The sequence below is a fragment of the Cervus elaphus genome, chromosome 20 (assembly GCF_910594005.1).
Source record: "Cervus elaphus chromosome 20, mCerEla1.1, whole genome shotgun sequence".
NCBI lineage: Eukaryota > Metazoa > Chordata > Mammalia > Artiodactyla > Cervidae > Cervus > Cervus elaphus.
The window spans coordinates 102111847-102129854 of NC_057834.1; the positions used below are offsets into that span (position 1 = coordinate 102111847).

Below are 18008 nucleotides of genomic sequence, written 5' to 3' on the forward strand. Positions count from 1 at the left end.
CTCCATTAGGATGGACTGGTTGGATTTCCTTGCAGTCCAAGGGACTCTCAAGAGTCTTCTCCAACACCACAGTTCAAAACCATCAATTCTTTGGCACTCAGCTTTCTTTATAGTCCAACTCTCACATTCACAAATGACTACTGGAAAAAACCATAGCCTTGACTAGATGGACCTTTGTTGACAAAGTAATGTCTCTGCTTTTTAATATGCTGTCTAGGTTGGTCATAATTTTCCTTCCAAGGAGTAAGCATCTTTTAATTTCATGGCTGTAATCACCATCTGCAGTGATTTTGGAGCCCCCAAAAAATAAAGTCTGACACTGTTTCCACTGTTTTCCTATTTGCCATGAAGTGATGGGACCAGATGCCATGATCTTAGTTTTCTGAATGTTGAGCTTTAAGCCAACATTTTCACTCTCCTCAAGAGGACACTAGATTTCTCTCTCCAAATCAGGTTCTACACTCAGTCGTGGGGCTTTATCACATACTGTGACACTCCCATTACCAGCTGATACCACTCGTCATCCCCTGTTACTCATGTTTGAAATGAATCATGGAGTTATATGGTCTCAAAGTGTCATCCTGTGATCACTTCCATCAGAATCACCTGGAGTATTTAACAAAACTATAGATTTATGGGCTTCAGTTTAGGCTTTTTGGATTTCATTTCTTTTATACTTTATTAGAACAATCAGTGGAAGCAAGTAAAGTTTATGTTTTTTTATTTATATGGTGGTTTAGCTACTAAGTTGTGTTCAACCCTTTGTAACCCCTGTAGCCCACCAGGCTCCTTTGTGGGAGGAGATTTCCCAGGCAAGAATACTGCAGTGGGTTGCCAGAGCACTTATTATAGGTTGGCACTGTTCTGAGCACTTTACAAATATTAATGTATCAATGCATGAGGACTTCTCAACAACCATAGGAACCTAGATGTCATTATTATGCGTCCCTGACTGATGAGAAAACCAAGATACTTGCCCAAGGTCCCATGGCTAGCTAGCACAGGATGATCCACCAGGCATTCTGGCTCCAGAATCTAAGCTCCTAACTACTATCCCATGCTGCACTGCTTAGGTTAAATAATAGGAAATATTCTCCTTCGGGTTTTTTTTAAACATTTCTACTTTGGCCTTGATATATTTTTAGTGTATTTTTCTATTTGTATCTAAAAGTAGAAAATATAAATAGAATTGTAGCCAAGTAATGAAAACATTCTGACATGTTAAGGAATGTTCTCACTGCCTTGACTATAGTGATAAGAAAGGCGGGGGTTGGGGGGAGAGTGGGGTTGGGATAATCTGGGCAATTGGGATCGACATATACACTATAGATACTATGTATAAAATAGGTAACTAATGAGTACGTACTGTATAGCACAGGGAATTCTATTCAATGCTCTGTGGTAACCTAAAGGGAAAGAGAAAGTGAAGCCACTCAGTCGTGTCCTCGACTCTTTGCAACCCCATGGACTATAGCCTCCGTCCATGGGATTTTCCAAGCAAGAATACTGGAGTGGGGTGCCATTTCCTCAAGGGAAGGAAATTCAAAAACGATGGGACACGTGTAAACATATAACTGATTCACTTTGCTGAACAACAGAAACTAACACAACATTGTAGAGAAACTACACTCCAATAAAAATTAATTTTAAAAAAGAATCACCTTATGATCCAAGAAAAGTTAGAAAATAGTATGTACCATAATACCCTCTTACTAGAACCACTGTAAGTTAAACAGTTATTTATTATTATGGATTATTATGACATAATCCACGTAGCAAACTACTTAGCACAGTTAAAAAAGAGAAGATATAAGTCACATAACTACAGAATTTACAGATATTAAAAGGATGATAAGGAAATATTATTAATTACTTCATACTAAAAAATTAGACCCCTTTGATGGAATGGATAAGCTACATGAAAGATGCAAACTAACAAAGTTCACTCAAAAAGAAATGGATAATCTAAATAGCCGTAAAGCTATTTTTAAAAATTAATTGTAATTAAATGACATCCCAGAAAGAAAACTCCAAGCCCAAATGGCTACACTGGTGAATTATACCAACCATAAGGAAGAAATAACATGAATTCTGCAAAAACTCTTCCAGAAAATTAAAAAGAAGGGAATTCTTCCCAATTCATTCTATGAGACTAGCACTACGCTGATATCAAACCTAGACAAATACATTTGAAGAAAACTATAGTTGATTTTCCTCATGAACATAGATATAAAAATTCTAAACAATATGATAGCAAATCAAATTAACAATATATAAAAGGATAACATACCATGACCAAGTGAAGTTTACCCTGGGAATGCAAAGTTGGTTTAATATTTTAAACAATAAATCAATGTAATTTACCATGTTAATAATCTAAAAAAATCATATTTTTATCTCAATGCTAATGCTAAGTCACTCTTTGCGATGCTATAGACTGTAGCCTGCCACGCTCCTCTGTCCATGATATTCTCTAGGCTGGAATACTGAAGTGGGTTGCCATGCTCTCCTCCAGGGGATCTTCCTGACCCAGGGATCGAGCCCACATCTCTTTACATCTCCTGCATTGGCAAATGGGTTCTTCACCACTAGTGCCACCTGGGAAGCCCAACAGACAGGAATATCATCAGACAAAATCTAACTTCCATATTCTACACATGGACAACTGAAAATTAGAAAGAATTTTAAGAGATATTACAGAAGATCCAAATAAAGGAGAATTCATGAGTGAGAAGACTCAATATAGTTAATATGTCAATTCTTTTCAAATTGACCCATAGATTCACTGTAATCCCAATAAAAATCTTCACATGACTTTTTTTGTAGAAATTGATAGGCTTCTCCTAAGATAATATAGAAATTATTTCTATATTTCTCATAGAGATATAAAGAATCTAGAATAGCCAAAACAATTTTGAAATAAACTAACAAAACTAGAGGTCTAATATTAACTTATTTTAAAACAAGAAATTAAAACAATAGTATAATCAAGACAATATGGTATTGATGTAAAGATACACAGGTCAGTGGATCACAGAGTCTAGAAATAGACCCATACATATATGGATAATTGCTTTCTGACAAAGATCCTAAAATAATTCAGTGGAGAAAGGATAGTGTTTTGAACAAATGGAGAAAAAAAGAAAGGGAGGAATGAAGGAAGGAAGCAAAGGAGGTAGGAAGGGAAAGGAAGGAACACACACATAATTTTTATCCATTCCTTATACCATATGCAACTCAAAATGCATCATAGAACCTAAATGTAAAACCTAACGTTATAAAATTTCTACATGAAATAATAAGAGAAAATCTTGTTACCTTGGGTTAGGCAAGAGTTTTCTAAATACAATACACAATCTATAATAGAAACAAAACATATGTAGGACTTTATCAAAATTAAAAACTTCTGCTTTTTGAAGATTCCGTTAAGATAATGAAAAATCAAGTGGCATACTAGTTACTTGCTTGTAAATTATAAATCTGTAAGTCATTTATCTGATAAAGGACTTGTATCCAGAAAAAATAAAGAACTCTAAAAACTTAATAACAGAAAAAACAATAAAAAATGGATAAAAGATTTGAACAGATACTTCATCAGAGAAGATAAAAGGATGGCAAATAAGCACATGATGCTTATCACCACAGTCTTCAGGGAAACATAAATATAAACAACAATAATATACCAATACACACCTTTTGGAATGACTAACATTTGAAAGAATGAACATGCCAAGTGTTGGCCAGGAAGTAGAGGAACTAGAACTCTCATGTACTGCTGGTGAGAAAGTAAAATAGCAAAATCCTTTTGAAAAATAGTTGGCCATTTCTTAAAAATGTTACCATATGATCCAGCCATTTCAATTCTACGTATTTACCCAAGAGAAAATAAAGCATGTGTCCATTCAAGAATGTTTGCATAAGTGTTTCTATCAGCTGTATTAATCTTCTATTTTTGCATGACAAATTTCCCCAAATTTTAGCAGCTGAAAAAACACATACACTCATTATCTCACAGTTTCCGTGGGTCAGGAGTCCAGTCATGGCTTAGTAGGATGCTTAAGATCTCTTAACTGCATCCAAGGTATTGGCCACACTGCACTCCTTTCTGGAATTCAGGCTTTTTCCAGCTCACATGGTGACAGATTCAATTCCTTGTGGTTGTAGGGCCAAGGTCACTATTTTATTGCTGGATGTCACCCAGGGACTATTTTTAGCTCCTAGAAGCCATGAGCATTTCCTGGCCATGTGGGCCTCTTATAACATGACAGCTTACTTCCTGAAAGCCAGCAGGGGAATCTCTCCAATCTGCTAAGATGGAGTCTTATATAACAAAACATTACTGACAATCACCTTTGTCATATTCTATTGGCTAGAAAAAGTCACAGGTTCTGTTTACACTCAAGGAGAAGGGATTCTACAAGAGCATGACTCACTGTGTCATCTTAGGGTGAATCTACCACAGCAACTTTTATATTTGTAACAGTTTCCAGTTTAAAACAACTCAAATACCCATCAACAGGTGAATGGATAAACAAGCTGCAGTATTTCTATACAGTGGAATACTACTTAGCACTAAAGATGAATGGTATACACAAAACATGAATCAATCTCAAAATAATTGTGCTGAGTGAAAGAAGCTAGACAAGAACAAGTACTTACAGTATGATTCCATTTATATAAAACTGTGGAAAATTCACACTAATCTATAAGGTCAGAAAGCAGATCAGGGATGGTCTGGGAATGAGAGTCAAGGGCAGGAAGTGCTGAGACAGGAGAGAGATATTACAAAAAGGCAGGAGTAAAGTTCTGCGAGTGACAGATATGTTTACAATCTTAATGGTAGTGATGATTACATGGCTGTTTCATAAACAAACTGTTTCAAGCTGCATATTTTAAATAGTTCAATTAATTGTATGTCAATCATACCTCACTGAAGCTGTTTTTTTTTTTAAACATCTGTTTTCAGAATCAACTTTGTTTAGATATTGCTGCTTGTTAATGAAAGCTTCCCTTTTCATCACTTGAGTTTTCCAAATTTATTTTTTAGTAGATTCTAAGACAATGCATTGCAGGCAGATTCTTTACCAACTGAGCTATCAGGGAAGCCCCCAATAAAATAGTAGTTTTTTTTTTTTCAAAAAGCTCCATTTACGTATTTAGCTACTTGTTTTATATCCACTTTTTAAGATTCTGTTCCAGTATAGGTCATTACAGAGTACTGAGTAGAGTTCCCTGTGCTAAACTGTAGGCCCTTATTAGTTATCTATTTTACATAGAGAGGCGTGTATATGTCAGTCCCAATCTCCCAAATTATCACTCTCCTCGCTTTCCCCCTTTGGTAACCTTGTTTTCTATGTCTGTGACTCTATCTCTGTTTTGTAAACAGGTTAATTTGTACCTTTTTTTTTTTTTTTAAAGATTTCACCTATAAGTGCTTATCTTATTTGCCTTTCTCTGAAACAGCAGCTTTTCTTTGAGGTGGAAAGAATTGTGGCAGCTGTTGGAATGTGGGTCCCACATGATGAGATCTCCTAAAATGGATTCTATCTGGTTAGCTTATACTTTGAAGATTTAGGGGGAGAGTCAGATGGGCAAACATACAACAATATAACTGCACACAGCTACACACACACTCTCTGAGAGTTTGGGGGTGGGTATGCAGTGTGCAGAGAAGATGTTGTGGAGATGGTACCTGAATGAGTTTCAGGGGATGAAGAGGAGTTGATCAAGTGAGGACGGGAAAAGGCATTACGGGAAGAGAAAATAGCATAAGCAGAGACAGTGAGACGGGAGAGAGCTTGTTACATGTGGAAAAGCAGAAGGAGTTCAGGCACAAGGTGGGGAATCACAGTGGATGAGGATGAAGAGGGTGGGTGAGGGCTGACATGGTGCACACAGTGATGTGGACCTTATTTTTCAGGTAGAGATTCCCTGGAGAATTTTAGGTAGGTGAATGACGTCATCAAAAAAAAAGTATAATCTCATCTGTGGATGAAAAGGGCTTCAAAATAAACAGTGATGGTGAGGACAGGAATGAGGAGATGGATTTAAGACATTGAATGGACAATATGCTAAATCTTGGGCATCAACAAGCCATAAACGAAAGAGTGAAGTCTATAGTAATCCCCAAGTTTTTATCTTGTGGTTATTCCCTAACTGAAAAAAGAAGCATAAGAGGCAGGAGGTAGTCTGCTGGGGGTGGGATGAGGAGGAGGAAATGAGTTTAAGTTGGGCTTGTTGAGTTTCAGGTACGCTGGAAAGTTAAAGCAAAGGTCTTTTAAGGCAGGTAGAAAAAAGTCAGAGACTAAGAATACACATGGGTGGTGCAACTCTCATAGCGGCAAGATGTCCATGAAAAATGTGTAGAGGACAGCACTGGGCTACAGACCAAAAGAACCTTCCACCAAGCGCTAGGAGTAAAAGGGAAATGCATATTGAAGACCCAGAATGAATGGTCAGTGAAGGTAACTAAATTAACTATCCTGTTCTACCAATTAAAGTATCTATTATAAAAACCTGTTCTCTCCCCACTTGCCCCCACCACCCATTTTCACCCCCAGGTCTTCTGGTTGCAGGAAAGGAAATAACAAATGCAACTACTTTGCCCTAAAGAAAAGATAAGAAACAGACAGGATAAAATACATTATGAGACAGCTGATATCAAGGAAATATTTTTGATTGACTGCCCTGTCCAGGACTTCTTGGTGACTGCTGTTTACCTGTTGACAATTCACATGCTTGTCCTCCTAGAGAACTATCAGAGAAGAGTCAGAAGCCCAGCCTGTGTTGTGACCATCAGCAAAATGCACCTTTGAGCTACGTTCTGTAGTTTCACTGAGGTATGGGGTAGGCCATGCACTGTGGCTCTTTTACTAGATGTAGAAAGAACTATAACTGCAATGGAGCTGGATGGGGGTGGTGAATTTGGCTCTGACTGTACTTTAGCATTGATAAAATGAGGAGAGATCTGAGACAGCTGCTGGAATTGTGTGGTTCTGGTTGGGAAGGATAACAAGATCCAGCACTACAACCTGTTGAGAATTTATTTTATGAACTACCACAGGTAGACTTGGAAATATCTACTAGCCAGGGAAGTGCCCAGACATCAAAGTATGTAGACAGAGCTTTTGTCTTTTTTCATAGCAACTAAGATCAGTTTCTCTAGAAATAAGGGAGAGACCTATTTAATACCTAGATCCAAGGTAGGATAGATGGATGGATAGATAGAAAGATAGGTGGGTAGATAGGAAGACATACAATTTGTGGTGTTTGGGGGAGAACTGTGTTGTATAGGTAGGGAAGCTACAAACTAAATCTCTTTTTTAAGCAAGGCTGAAACAAGGGTTTCACAGGTGGTGCTAGTGGTAAAGAACCTGCCTCCAAATGCAGGAGACATAAGAGACAGGGGTTCAATTCCAGGGTTGGGAAGATCCCCTGGAGGAGGAAATGGCAACCCACTCCAGTGTTCTTGCCTGGAAAATCCCATGGACAGAGGAGACTGGTGGGCTACAGTCCACAGGGTTGCAAAGAGTTGGACACGACTAAAGTGACTTAGCACTTAGCACATAAACATTAAAAAACACACACAGAGAAAAGTGATCAATAATATCCAATATAGCCTAGAGGCCCACTAAGATACGGCATCTGTTGAATTCGGGAAATATGGAAGTTTTTGGTGATCATAGTGAATTTTAACCTAGCATAAGATAGATTTTATTGTGCATTGCATGCAAACATGAACTAAAGAAATACAGACAGTCTGTGACAGATTACTATCAATAAATCTGAGAAAATATGAATGACATAGTATTGAGGGAAGTGAAAATGCAGGGTCAGAGGTGGAGATGTAGTTTAGGAGAGATTTCAGTGTATTTTCAGGTTGGGGTAACACAACAAAAAAAAAAAAAAGGAGGGAAAGAATAAAGATATGAGAATATAAGAGGATGGTTAGTTAAGGTCAAAGAGAAAATAGAGCATGTCCTCTAGGAGAAAACAACAGGAACACTGGTGAACTGGACAGATGACACCCTATCCCTTGAACATGCAGGAAATAAGATGCTAAACCAGGCAGATGGAGATAAATGTATAGATCCTGTGTGTGTGTGTGTGTGTGTGTGTGTAGATAAATGTATAGATCCTCTGTGTGTGTGTGTGTGTGTGTGTGTGTTAGTCACTCAGTCACGTCAGGCTCCTTGCAACCCCATGGACTCCTCTGTAGCTCACCAGGCTTCTCTGTCCATGGAATTCCCCGGGCAAGAATACTGAAGTGGGTAGCCATTCCCTTCTCCAGGGGATCTTCCCAACCCAGGGATTGGACCTAGGTCTCCTACACTGCAGGCAAATTCTTTACCATCTGAGCCCATGAATTCTCTACTTGGGTTAATGTCCAGCCTCTGAAACTCCTGAGTACTCCTCTCCAATACCAGCCTCTTCCTGATCCAAGTCCTGCCAGCAAAAATGTGTGTCTGGTAGTCTAAAACTCTGGATATAATACCATTAATTGGAAAACCATAATGAATACTGCTGCTTGGCTAACTTGGGGTCAAACAATGAAAGAGAGCTCAAAAAAATCCAAAGCAACATATTCACTGATTCACACTTATATTTCTAATTTGTTCTTGCAGTGAGTGGATGAGACAAACTTGGAAAAAAAAAAAAAAAAAAGGAAGCCAAGCTGTGAGTCTTCCAGAGTTGCTCCATGAAGCTGAGCTGTGGTTGAGACTGTTCATTTTTTAAATCCTGGAGCTTAATCTTCCAAAGCATCTGTATCAAGGGAGTTGGTCCAGGCAACCAGATCATCCACTTCGTTTTCCCATGGCTCATTTATGCTAATTTCAACCGACTTTCTCTTCCACCATTCCTTTTTTTGGTCCTTCTTTGTGACAGTATCTGTTTCAGTTTGTGAATCAGGAGAAGTTTGAACTATAATGAGAAACACGTAAAACAGAAATTGAATAGACATGGCAGGAAAAACAGTAAAAGAAAGTGTCCCTGCATTTGTACCATAATGCCTAAGATCATCTAAGTGAATGCAAGTAACCTTTTTAAAGTTTCTAAATTTTACAATTGCAATGAGCTTATTTTTCAAAAATCATTCTTTTCATTTTGGTCAATCTTCTTATGCTCATATATTTACTGAGCCCCTGCTAAGTGCCAGTAGGTGTACAAGCGAAAGGTGTCCCTGAGTGCTTCACATAGATGTGAGCACAGGGATGGAATCACTGGATCTAAGGGAAAACAGACGTGGGCTTTGAAAGCCAAGAAGTTTGCTGAAGAGAGAGGGGCAAAGGGAGGAGACGGGACCACTTTAGATGGAGGACACAGCACAAACCACAGCACATAGGTATGAGAGAGAGAACTTCACAGGTTTGGAGGTAATCAGAGTTGATGCTTCAGTATCTACGTTCTGCCAGGTGCTTTGCTAAGCATGTGCTACATGCAAAATATAATTTAACTCATACACAATGCTTATGATGGACAGGTATTATTATCTTTACTTTAAGGATGAGACAATTGAGACTAAGTAGCCTGCAGTAAATTGTCCAAGGACATTCAGCTTATAATAGTTAATCATTGGTCTGCTGGATCCCAAATCACGGTGTTACAGTGTGTGGACAGGTGAGTGGAGGGGTCTAGTTAGGCTGAGGCCAGGTTAGGAACACCTCATATATCATGCAAAGAAGTCTCATCTTTCTTGTATCGGTCTCATAAACAGGGAAATAAACTGATTACATTTTAAAAGAATACAGATACAGTATCTTTATTTCTCAATATTTCTACTCAGTGAGGGGAACTTGCTTTCCAGGGATGACCCCAAGTTGGTGCTATTTATGTTCCGCTACCCCTACAATCCCACTGTATTCTCCTCTGTGTACCTGTTGCCCCTAACTCATTGCCCAGCACGTGGTCCAGGACAAATTCCGTCTCATAATAGTTCTGTGTTTATTTCCCCAGTAACAAATCGAATGAACCTTGTCATATTCATTGTCTTCTAGTTGTGCTATAGGCAAGGATTATGAATGAATTGTTCTCTTGATTTCTTTGGTTATTGCAAAGATTTTCAGAGGATTTGAGTTTAGACAGCTGCCATTATTCTATAAGAAGCCTGATGTCACCATTATTGAGTTTTTATTTTTATACTTTAACATTAATCTCTAGATTTCATTAATTTAGAACTAAATTCTCTTTTCCTTGAGAAAATCTTCCTTATGAACATATCATTGATGGATTAACTATACTTCTTTCTAGCCATGTTTGAGCTGTTCTGAGTTCATATGCTTTTGGTCACAAGAAATACTGTTCAAACCAGTTTAAACAATAGAGAAGTGTCTCATCTCATAGAAGAGGAAGATCAGAGGAAGGGCAGGACTGAATGATACAGTGGCTGAATGATGTCATTTAGGACATTCTTTCCACAGTTTTGCTCTACCATCTCTGGTGTTGTCTTCATCTTCAGGGTCACAGTGAAGAGAGGTGTGGTCATTCTAGTACTCATATCAGACACAGCAATATCCAGAGGAGAAATGGAGTCTTTTCTCCAGGGTCTCATTTTTAAAAGTAGGAAAACTATCTCTGCAAGCTCCTAGTATATTTCCTCTCAGGATGGTTTGTGTCACACCCTGCTCCTAAGCTAGTCACTGGCAAGGAAAATGAGATTACTATGATTGGTCAACAACAGTTGTTAAAGTGGAATGAATATTGGGAGTCAATGACCTTGATTATTTGCCCTCTTAGTTCCTACTGTTTGTTTTTTAAAAAACAAAAACAAAAACCACACTCCCAGGAAGCATAAAGAGAAATTCTGGCTAGATTAGCAGAGCCTAATGCAAAATAAACATAAAAATGTTTCCTCGTGACACAGAAAAAGTAAATATTATTTTGAACTTTGTTCCTCCAGAAAATTGTAAGCATTATAAACCCCTCTGAGAAACCTTGGATTTACTGGTTGGAATGAACCAATAGCTTTGTTACTACATTAAAATAAGTTACAGAAGCACGGATTCTCATTGCCTTATGGTTTGTATGCCTTTCTAGGGTGGATCCCCTGCTTCTTAAAATTTTTTTTCTAGTCTTAAAATAATTTTGTCAGTGAAGAGACTAAATTTTGTTCTGATTGGTGGGCTCTGGTTTATTGCCTGATGGTTAATTTCCATTCACTTCTGTATCACCCTCAGTTTAGTTAGAAAAACAGAGCCCTTATAAGTAATACAAGGATGAAAAGTTTAAGAAACGGATCACACATGTGTGGAAAGACCTGGAACAGTGAAGTCTGGAAGGCCATAGCTGGAGAACTATGGAAGGCCGTAGCTGGAAGAGCATCACTGCTTTATGTCAATCTGATGCAGGGACGTGAGTGGAAACACCAGGAGTGCAAGGGGAGCACAACATGCTGCACACAGCTAGCCACTCTGCATGGGACAGACACTGTGCGCTCACGGAGGTTTCTATGAAGCCCTCACACCTGTAAAGTGAGAGTGTGTGAAGAGCTGCATGAAACTGCTGTGTCTGAGAAAACTGCCACGTACGATACACACAGCTCCTCAAGAATTACGGCCTCTTCTTTACTCCCACCTCCAAAATTTGAGATAAATTTTTTTCACATTAGCAAATTATGATATGCTAACCCTTCTCTGCAAAAGGGAAGCACAGAGTTCATTTCTTTTATAGCTGAGCCATATTTCCCTTTGGTATCCTGGATAAGCTCACTCTTTCTACATTATAAACAACCACAAGATCCCAGTGACATATGACAGCAAGCATTTGTTTAGGTTACACATCTACAGGTCCGCTGAGAGTTGGCCTCTCTGGGTTGGGAATGGCTGGGAAGCTTGGTTGGGAAGCTTGGTGACCAGATGGCTAGTCCAGGCATGCTCTTGGGATGATGGCAGAGGTGAAAAAGAGCAAACCAAATTGCACAAACCCTTCCCAAGCTCTGAGCACATCACACCTCACTAAAATACCATTGATCAAACAAGTAGTATGGCAAAGCTCAAAGTCAAGGGTCAAGGGAGTATATTTCGCCCGTGGTGGTAGAACATGATAGGGAGTGAAGATTTCTGAACAATAATCTAATTGGTCACAACCTCTTAGGTATAGTATCTTCTCTTAGCAGGAAGATTAGATACAAAGGAGAGTCTACCTCAATTTCAAAGCGGGCATGGCTCAGCACTAGAAATTAAATGAGTTACTGGACATTCTTTAAAACGTTCTCTCTCCCAGCTCACATTTCTTACTTTTTCTCATTCACCAGGAGTTCATTCCCCTTTTCTCCAAAATCACAGGGCTGCTGAAACCATGACAACTCTACTCCATTCTATCATTCATTTACTCATTTGTTTATGAGCACTGAATGACTACTACATGCCTATTACTGTGCAGAGAGGTCAGCAGCCCCTTCCCTCAAGGAAGTCACTTTCTATTGAATGAGACTGGCCATAAAGAGACCATTATAACATGGCATGTGTGGTGGACAGACTCTAGAGTGACTTGTTACGATCTCCACATTCTGGTGTTAACACCTTTGTGTAATCCCTTCCCTTTTGAGTGTGGGTAGGACTTGCTACTTGCTTCTAATCAATGAAACATGCGAAAGGTAATGAAATCTCATCTCCATGATTATGTCACATTATGTAAGATTCTGCCTTGCTATCGGACTTGTTCTAGAGACTCTCCTTGCTGGGTGGATGAAGCAGGAGGCTGTGTTAGGAAAGCCCACACGACAATGAACTGCAGGCAACCTTAAAAGCATAGGAAGGCCTCCAGCATACAGCCAGCAAGAACAGCCTTAGTAAAGACAAAAGGGAGTGAATTCTGTCAACAATTCTGTGTATTCACCTCAGTGAGCTTACAACAAACAGATTCCCCATTCGAGCCTCCAGATGAGAATGCAGCCCAGCTGACACCTGGACCACAGCATAATGAGACCCCAACCAGAGGGCCCTGCTACACTGTGCCCTGTCTCTGAGCACACAGAAATTGAAATAAAAATGTGTTGTTATAAGCCATTAAGTATATGGCAATTTGTTACATACAATAGAAAACTAATAGAGCATGATAAGGCATGATAGAAATGCTATGAGAGCCCACAGGGAAAGATTCTTAGAAAAACCTGAGTTGAATCGCAAAGGATTAGGTACTAGAAAGGAAGAAAAAGGAAGCAATGGTCTTTGGGGGCAGGTAATAAGAAAACGGTGCACCTCTCAAATTTTTTTGAAATGAAGACAGGAATAAACAACCATGACCTCCTAAGTCAGTGTGGTGTTTATGGTGTAAGTAAAACATCAGTAAATGATATCACGGGAAAGGCAGACAGATATTAGAGTATTAAGGACTTTGCCTTATCAAAGGGTAGAAATTTTATCCTGAAGGAAATGATAAACAAGAGGTTTTAGATATGTGAAAAACATAAGCAGATTTGAGCTGTAGAAAGCAGTCGACAAAGCATGAACAGAAATTATTGTAATCATCAACTTAACCAGATAGATATGGAGAGCCTGGGAACAGGAAGTTAGAGATAAGGGAGCAGGACCTTGAAGAATCACTGAATGAAGGTTACTGCCTGTGCCTGGGAATTAGATGTGGCTGTGTTTCAAGGACAGGCAACAGCAAAAGCAGTAACTAATAGTTCATAAGACTTCCCAGTTCACAAAGACTTTTTACCTGTGTGGAGTCATTTAGTCACAAGAATCCTGTGAAGCAGGGAAGGATTTTGGAAACAAATACATATTGAACATTTTTCCAGCTCTAGCTGAGGATGAAGAAACTGAAGCTCAGAGGTTAAGAGGCTGTCCTATAATCACACAGACCTGCTGGCTCCACCCAAATTCTCTGACCCCAAACATTTTGCTTTCCCTTCTACAGTAGCTGATTTCCATGATAAATTACCAGCTCTCTCTTATTGCTTAAGACCTGCCCCCAATCTGCTCCAAATGTTTCTTTGAAAAACATTAATTCTAAAAAAATAAAATACCCAAAATATCTCAACTAACTTATTCCTTTCTTTTTAGTCATATTGCAGTTATCTCTAAATCTACACCATGGAATATTACTCAGCCATCAAAAAGAATTCATTTGAATCAGTCCTAATGAGATGGATGAAACTGGAGCCCATTATACAGAGTGAAGTAAGCCAGAAAGATAAAGAACATTACAGCATACTAACACATATATATGGAATTTAGAAAGATGGTAACGATAACCCTATATGCAAAACAGAAAAAGAGACACAGAAATACAGAACAGACTTTTGAACTCTGGGAGAAGGTGAGGGTGGGATGTTTCAAAAGAACAGCATGTATACTATCTATGGTGAAACAGATCACCAGCCCAGGTGGGATGCATGAGACAAGTGCTCGGGCCTGGTGCACTGGGAAGACCCAGAGGAATCGGGTGGAGAGGGAGGTGGGAGGGGGGATCGGGATGGGGAATAAGTGTAAATCTATGGCTGATTCATATCAATGTATGACAAAACCCACTGAAATGTTGTGAAGTAATTAGCCTCCAACTAATAAAAAATTTAAAAAAAAAATAAATAAATCTAAAATGAGCTCTAGGAGTCAGTTTAGTGTTTTGCTTATTTTTGCTACTTTTATACATTTTGAAATTTAGCCTTAGATTTTCAAACTGTGTATTCACCTATTAAAGGCTACAAAAGCTTGAGAGTAAAACTAATCCATTTTTTTTTTTCAAAGCTCCAATTCTTATATAAGTAATTTACTGAGTTTATTTTGTTAGTGAGAGTTAATAAAGCAACTTCAAAAGGAGAACAAAAGATTAGACCTCACACATTTCAACTTATTTGAACTAAACAAAAATTTAAATGCATTAATGCGACTAGTATCTTAGTCCTTAAAACCAAGTAAAACAAATAGATTGAACTCAGTTTACTCGGAGGTACGCAGATATAACTTCTTCTAGTTTGATAATTGACTTTCTGAGCATTTATATTTTCTCTAGCAATCCGAGATACGGCAGCAATATACCTAGAATAACAAAAAGAAGAAGCTGTCACTTATGAATATAAATGGAAAGGCCAAACACAATTTCTAGAAAAATAATATTTAAAAAATCATTGTTAACTTTTGATGTCAATGTGTTGAATAAGTTGGTGAGTTTTTTTCCCCCCTCTGTTTTCTGGAAGACTACATATAAGGTTTGAGTGACCTATTCTTGAAACTTAGGTTAAAAAAAATCTATTAAAAACATTTGTACTTAGTTAAAAGACGAAGAAGAAATTGTCTAATTTCTATGAATTTTGGGACGTGTACATTACTTTTGAAAAAAATAAGGCCAACAAATCCAATGAACCCAAGAAGCAGAGCAATGAGTTTTGACTATGGTGCCATTCTGAGTATTGACTAATGCAATGGTAAACTGAAATTACTCTGTATGCGTTTTCCAGTGGAAGAGTATCTAGAAAATAAACAAATATGGTGTTAGAGTAATATTTTAAGAGTAATAAAAACATCATTTGGTATACCAAGGTAGGTTAATTTCTTAGAGCAGCCATAACAAACTACTACAAACACGGTGACCTAAAATAACAGACATTTAATTTCTCATGGTTTTGGAGACTAAAGTCTAGAAACAAGCTGTTGGCAGGACCATGCTTCCCCCAAAGGCTTCAGGGAAGAATCCTTCTTTGCCTCTTCCTAGCTTTTGCTGATTCCCAGCAATCCTTGATGATCCTGGCTTCTACCATCATTATTCCCATCTCTGCCTCCATCACCACATGATCTTCTTTCCTGTCTCTGTGTCCTTTTCTCTTCTTATAAGGACACCAGCCATTGGATTTAGGGCCTCCCTTAATTTAGTATAGCTTCATCTTAACTAATAATATCTCCAAAGATCCTCTTTTGAAATAAGGTTATAATCTGAGGTGCTGGGTGGACATGAGTTTGGGGTGGAACACTTCAACTCTCTACACAAGAGAACAACTTCACCAGAAAAATTCTTGACATACCTGGTAGAAGACATCAAGGAACCCAAGTCAAGCTACCACAGCATTTCCTTAGAGAAGGAGTTCATATATGGAAATGAAAATTTTTACAAAAATTTCTTTTGGGGATGACTAATTTTTTTACTATGATAAGAAAACTTTCGGTGAAAACACTGCTTACTGTAGCTGAAATTACGTAGAATAGAAATGTTTTTGCCCCACAGGTGTACCTTGTTCATACACACTACTACTAAAAAGCTCATTCATTTGAAAACTATTCATGGAGCATGTACCTTGTGCCAAGTGCTATTCTAGGAGCTAATGATACAGGGAGACCAAGGCAGACAAGGTCCCTGGCCCATCAAGAGGAGACAAAAATGAGCGAATGTGAAAATCAAGATATATCAGATGCGATATGTGCTATGATGAAAATAAACCCTCCAATAAAATGTATGGCGATGCTGAGGGCAGACAGCCTTGCATTGTTCCTGACATTAGTGGCAAAATATTCAGTCTTTTACTATCATGAATGTCGACTGTAGTATTTTCATAGATGTACTTTATAAGGTTGAGGAAGCTCTTTCCTATTCTTAGTTTACTGAGAGCTTTTTATTAAGTCAGGATTTGATGTTGAAATTTTACCTACTGAAATGATCTGATTTCTTATTTTATTTTACATTGTTTGAATTTTTCAAATATTAAGCCAAGGTTACATTCTAGTGTAAACCCCACCTGGTCATATAATTATCATAATTACTTATTATATTTAATTGTGACCAACTGGATTTATACCAGGCATGTAACCCTGCTTTAACATTTTTTTTAAAAAAAAATATTTAACATTTAAACTATATTTAAAATGTATATATTTACATTCAATTTGCTAAATTGTTTTCATCTATGTATATATATAAGGTATATTGATTTGTAGGGTTTTTGTTGTTGTTGTTGTTTTGTGCTGTCTTTGGTGTTGTTATTGAGGTAATGCTGACTTTTAAACAGACAATGGAATATACTCCCCTTCTACTTTCTGAAAGAGTTTGTGTACAGTGGCATTTTGTTTTTCTTAAAGTCTAGAAAATTCTAGACATTTGGCTTGGAGTTGTCCTTGTGTAAAGGCTTTTAGCAATCAATTCAATTTCTTTATTAGACATAGGATTATTTAGTTTATCCTTTTTTTTTTTTCCAAGTGAGTGTTGGTAGATGTTGTCTTTCAAGAAATTTGTTCATTTCATCCATTTTTTTATTCACTGATGCAAAAAATTCTTCATCTTCATTTTAGAGAGATTTTCACAGGGTATAAACTCTGTCCTTTATTGAGCCCATCTTTGCATGGAATGTTCCCTTGGTATCTCTAATTTTCTTGAAGAGATCTCTAGTCTTTTCCATTCTATTGTTTTCCTCTATTTCTTTGCATTGATCACTTAGGAAGTTTTTTCTTATCTCTCCTTGCAATTCTTTGGAACTCTGCATTCAGATGGACATATCTTTCCTTTTCACTGGTAGCTCAGCTGGTAAAGAATCTGCCTACAATGCAGGAGACCCTAGTTCGATTCCTGTGTTGGGAAGATCCGCTGGAGAAGGGATAGGCTACCCATTCCAGTATTCTTGGGCTTCCCTGGTGGCTCAGCTGGTAAAGAATCTGCATGCAATGTAAGAGACATGGGTTTGATCCCTGGGTTGGGAAGATCTCCTGGAGAAGGGAAAGGCTACCCACTCCAATATTCTGGCCTGGTGAATTCCATGAACTGTATAGGATGGTCCGTCTAGTCAAAGCTATGATTTTTCCAGGAGTCATGTGTGGATGTGAGAGTTGAATCATAAAGAAAGCTGAGGGCCAAAGAATTGATGCTTTTGAACTGTGGTGTTGGAGAAGACTCTTGAGAGTCCCTTGGACTGCAAGGAGATCCAACCAGTCCATCCTAAAGGAGATCAGTCCTGAATATTCATTGGAAGGACTGATGTTGAAGCTGAAAACTCCAATACTTTGGCCACCTGATGCGAAGAGCTGACTCATTTGAAAAGACCTGATGCTGGGAAAGATTGAAGGTGGGAGGAGAAGGGGACGACA

The 18008-nt window shown here is 38.2% G+C and overlaps 1 protein-coding gene across 3 annotated transcripts in view; it reads right to left on the reverse strand.

The window, feature by feature from the left end:
* Positions 1–8588: 8588 nt before the first annotated feature.
* The window catches only part of UBE2U (ubiquitin conjugating enzyme E2 U), a 67201-nt gene continuing 57781 nt past the window's right edge, over positions 8589–18008 (reverse strand). For all 3 annotated transcript variants that reach the window (XM_043878204.1, XM_043878205.1, XM_043878207.1), the window contains 2 exons: positions 14887–14981; positions 8589–8922 (listed from right to left, as the gene is read on the reverse strand). In XM_043878204.1, the coding sequence (XP_043734139.1) occupies positions 8747–8922; positions 14887–14981 (271 nt within the window). In that variant the 3' untranslated portion in view covers positions 8589–8746. The remainder of the gene's footprint in view (positions 8923–14886; positions 14982–18008) is intronic.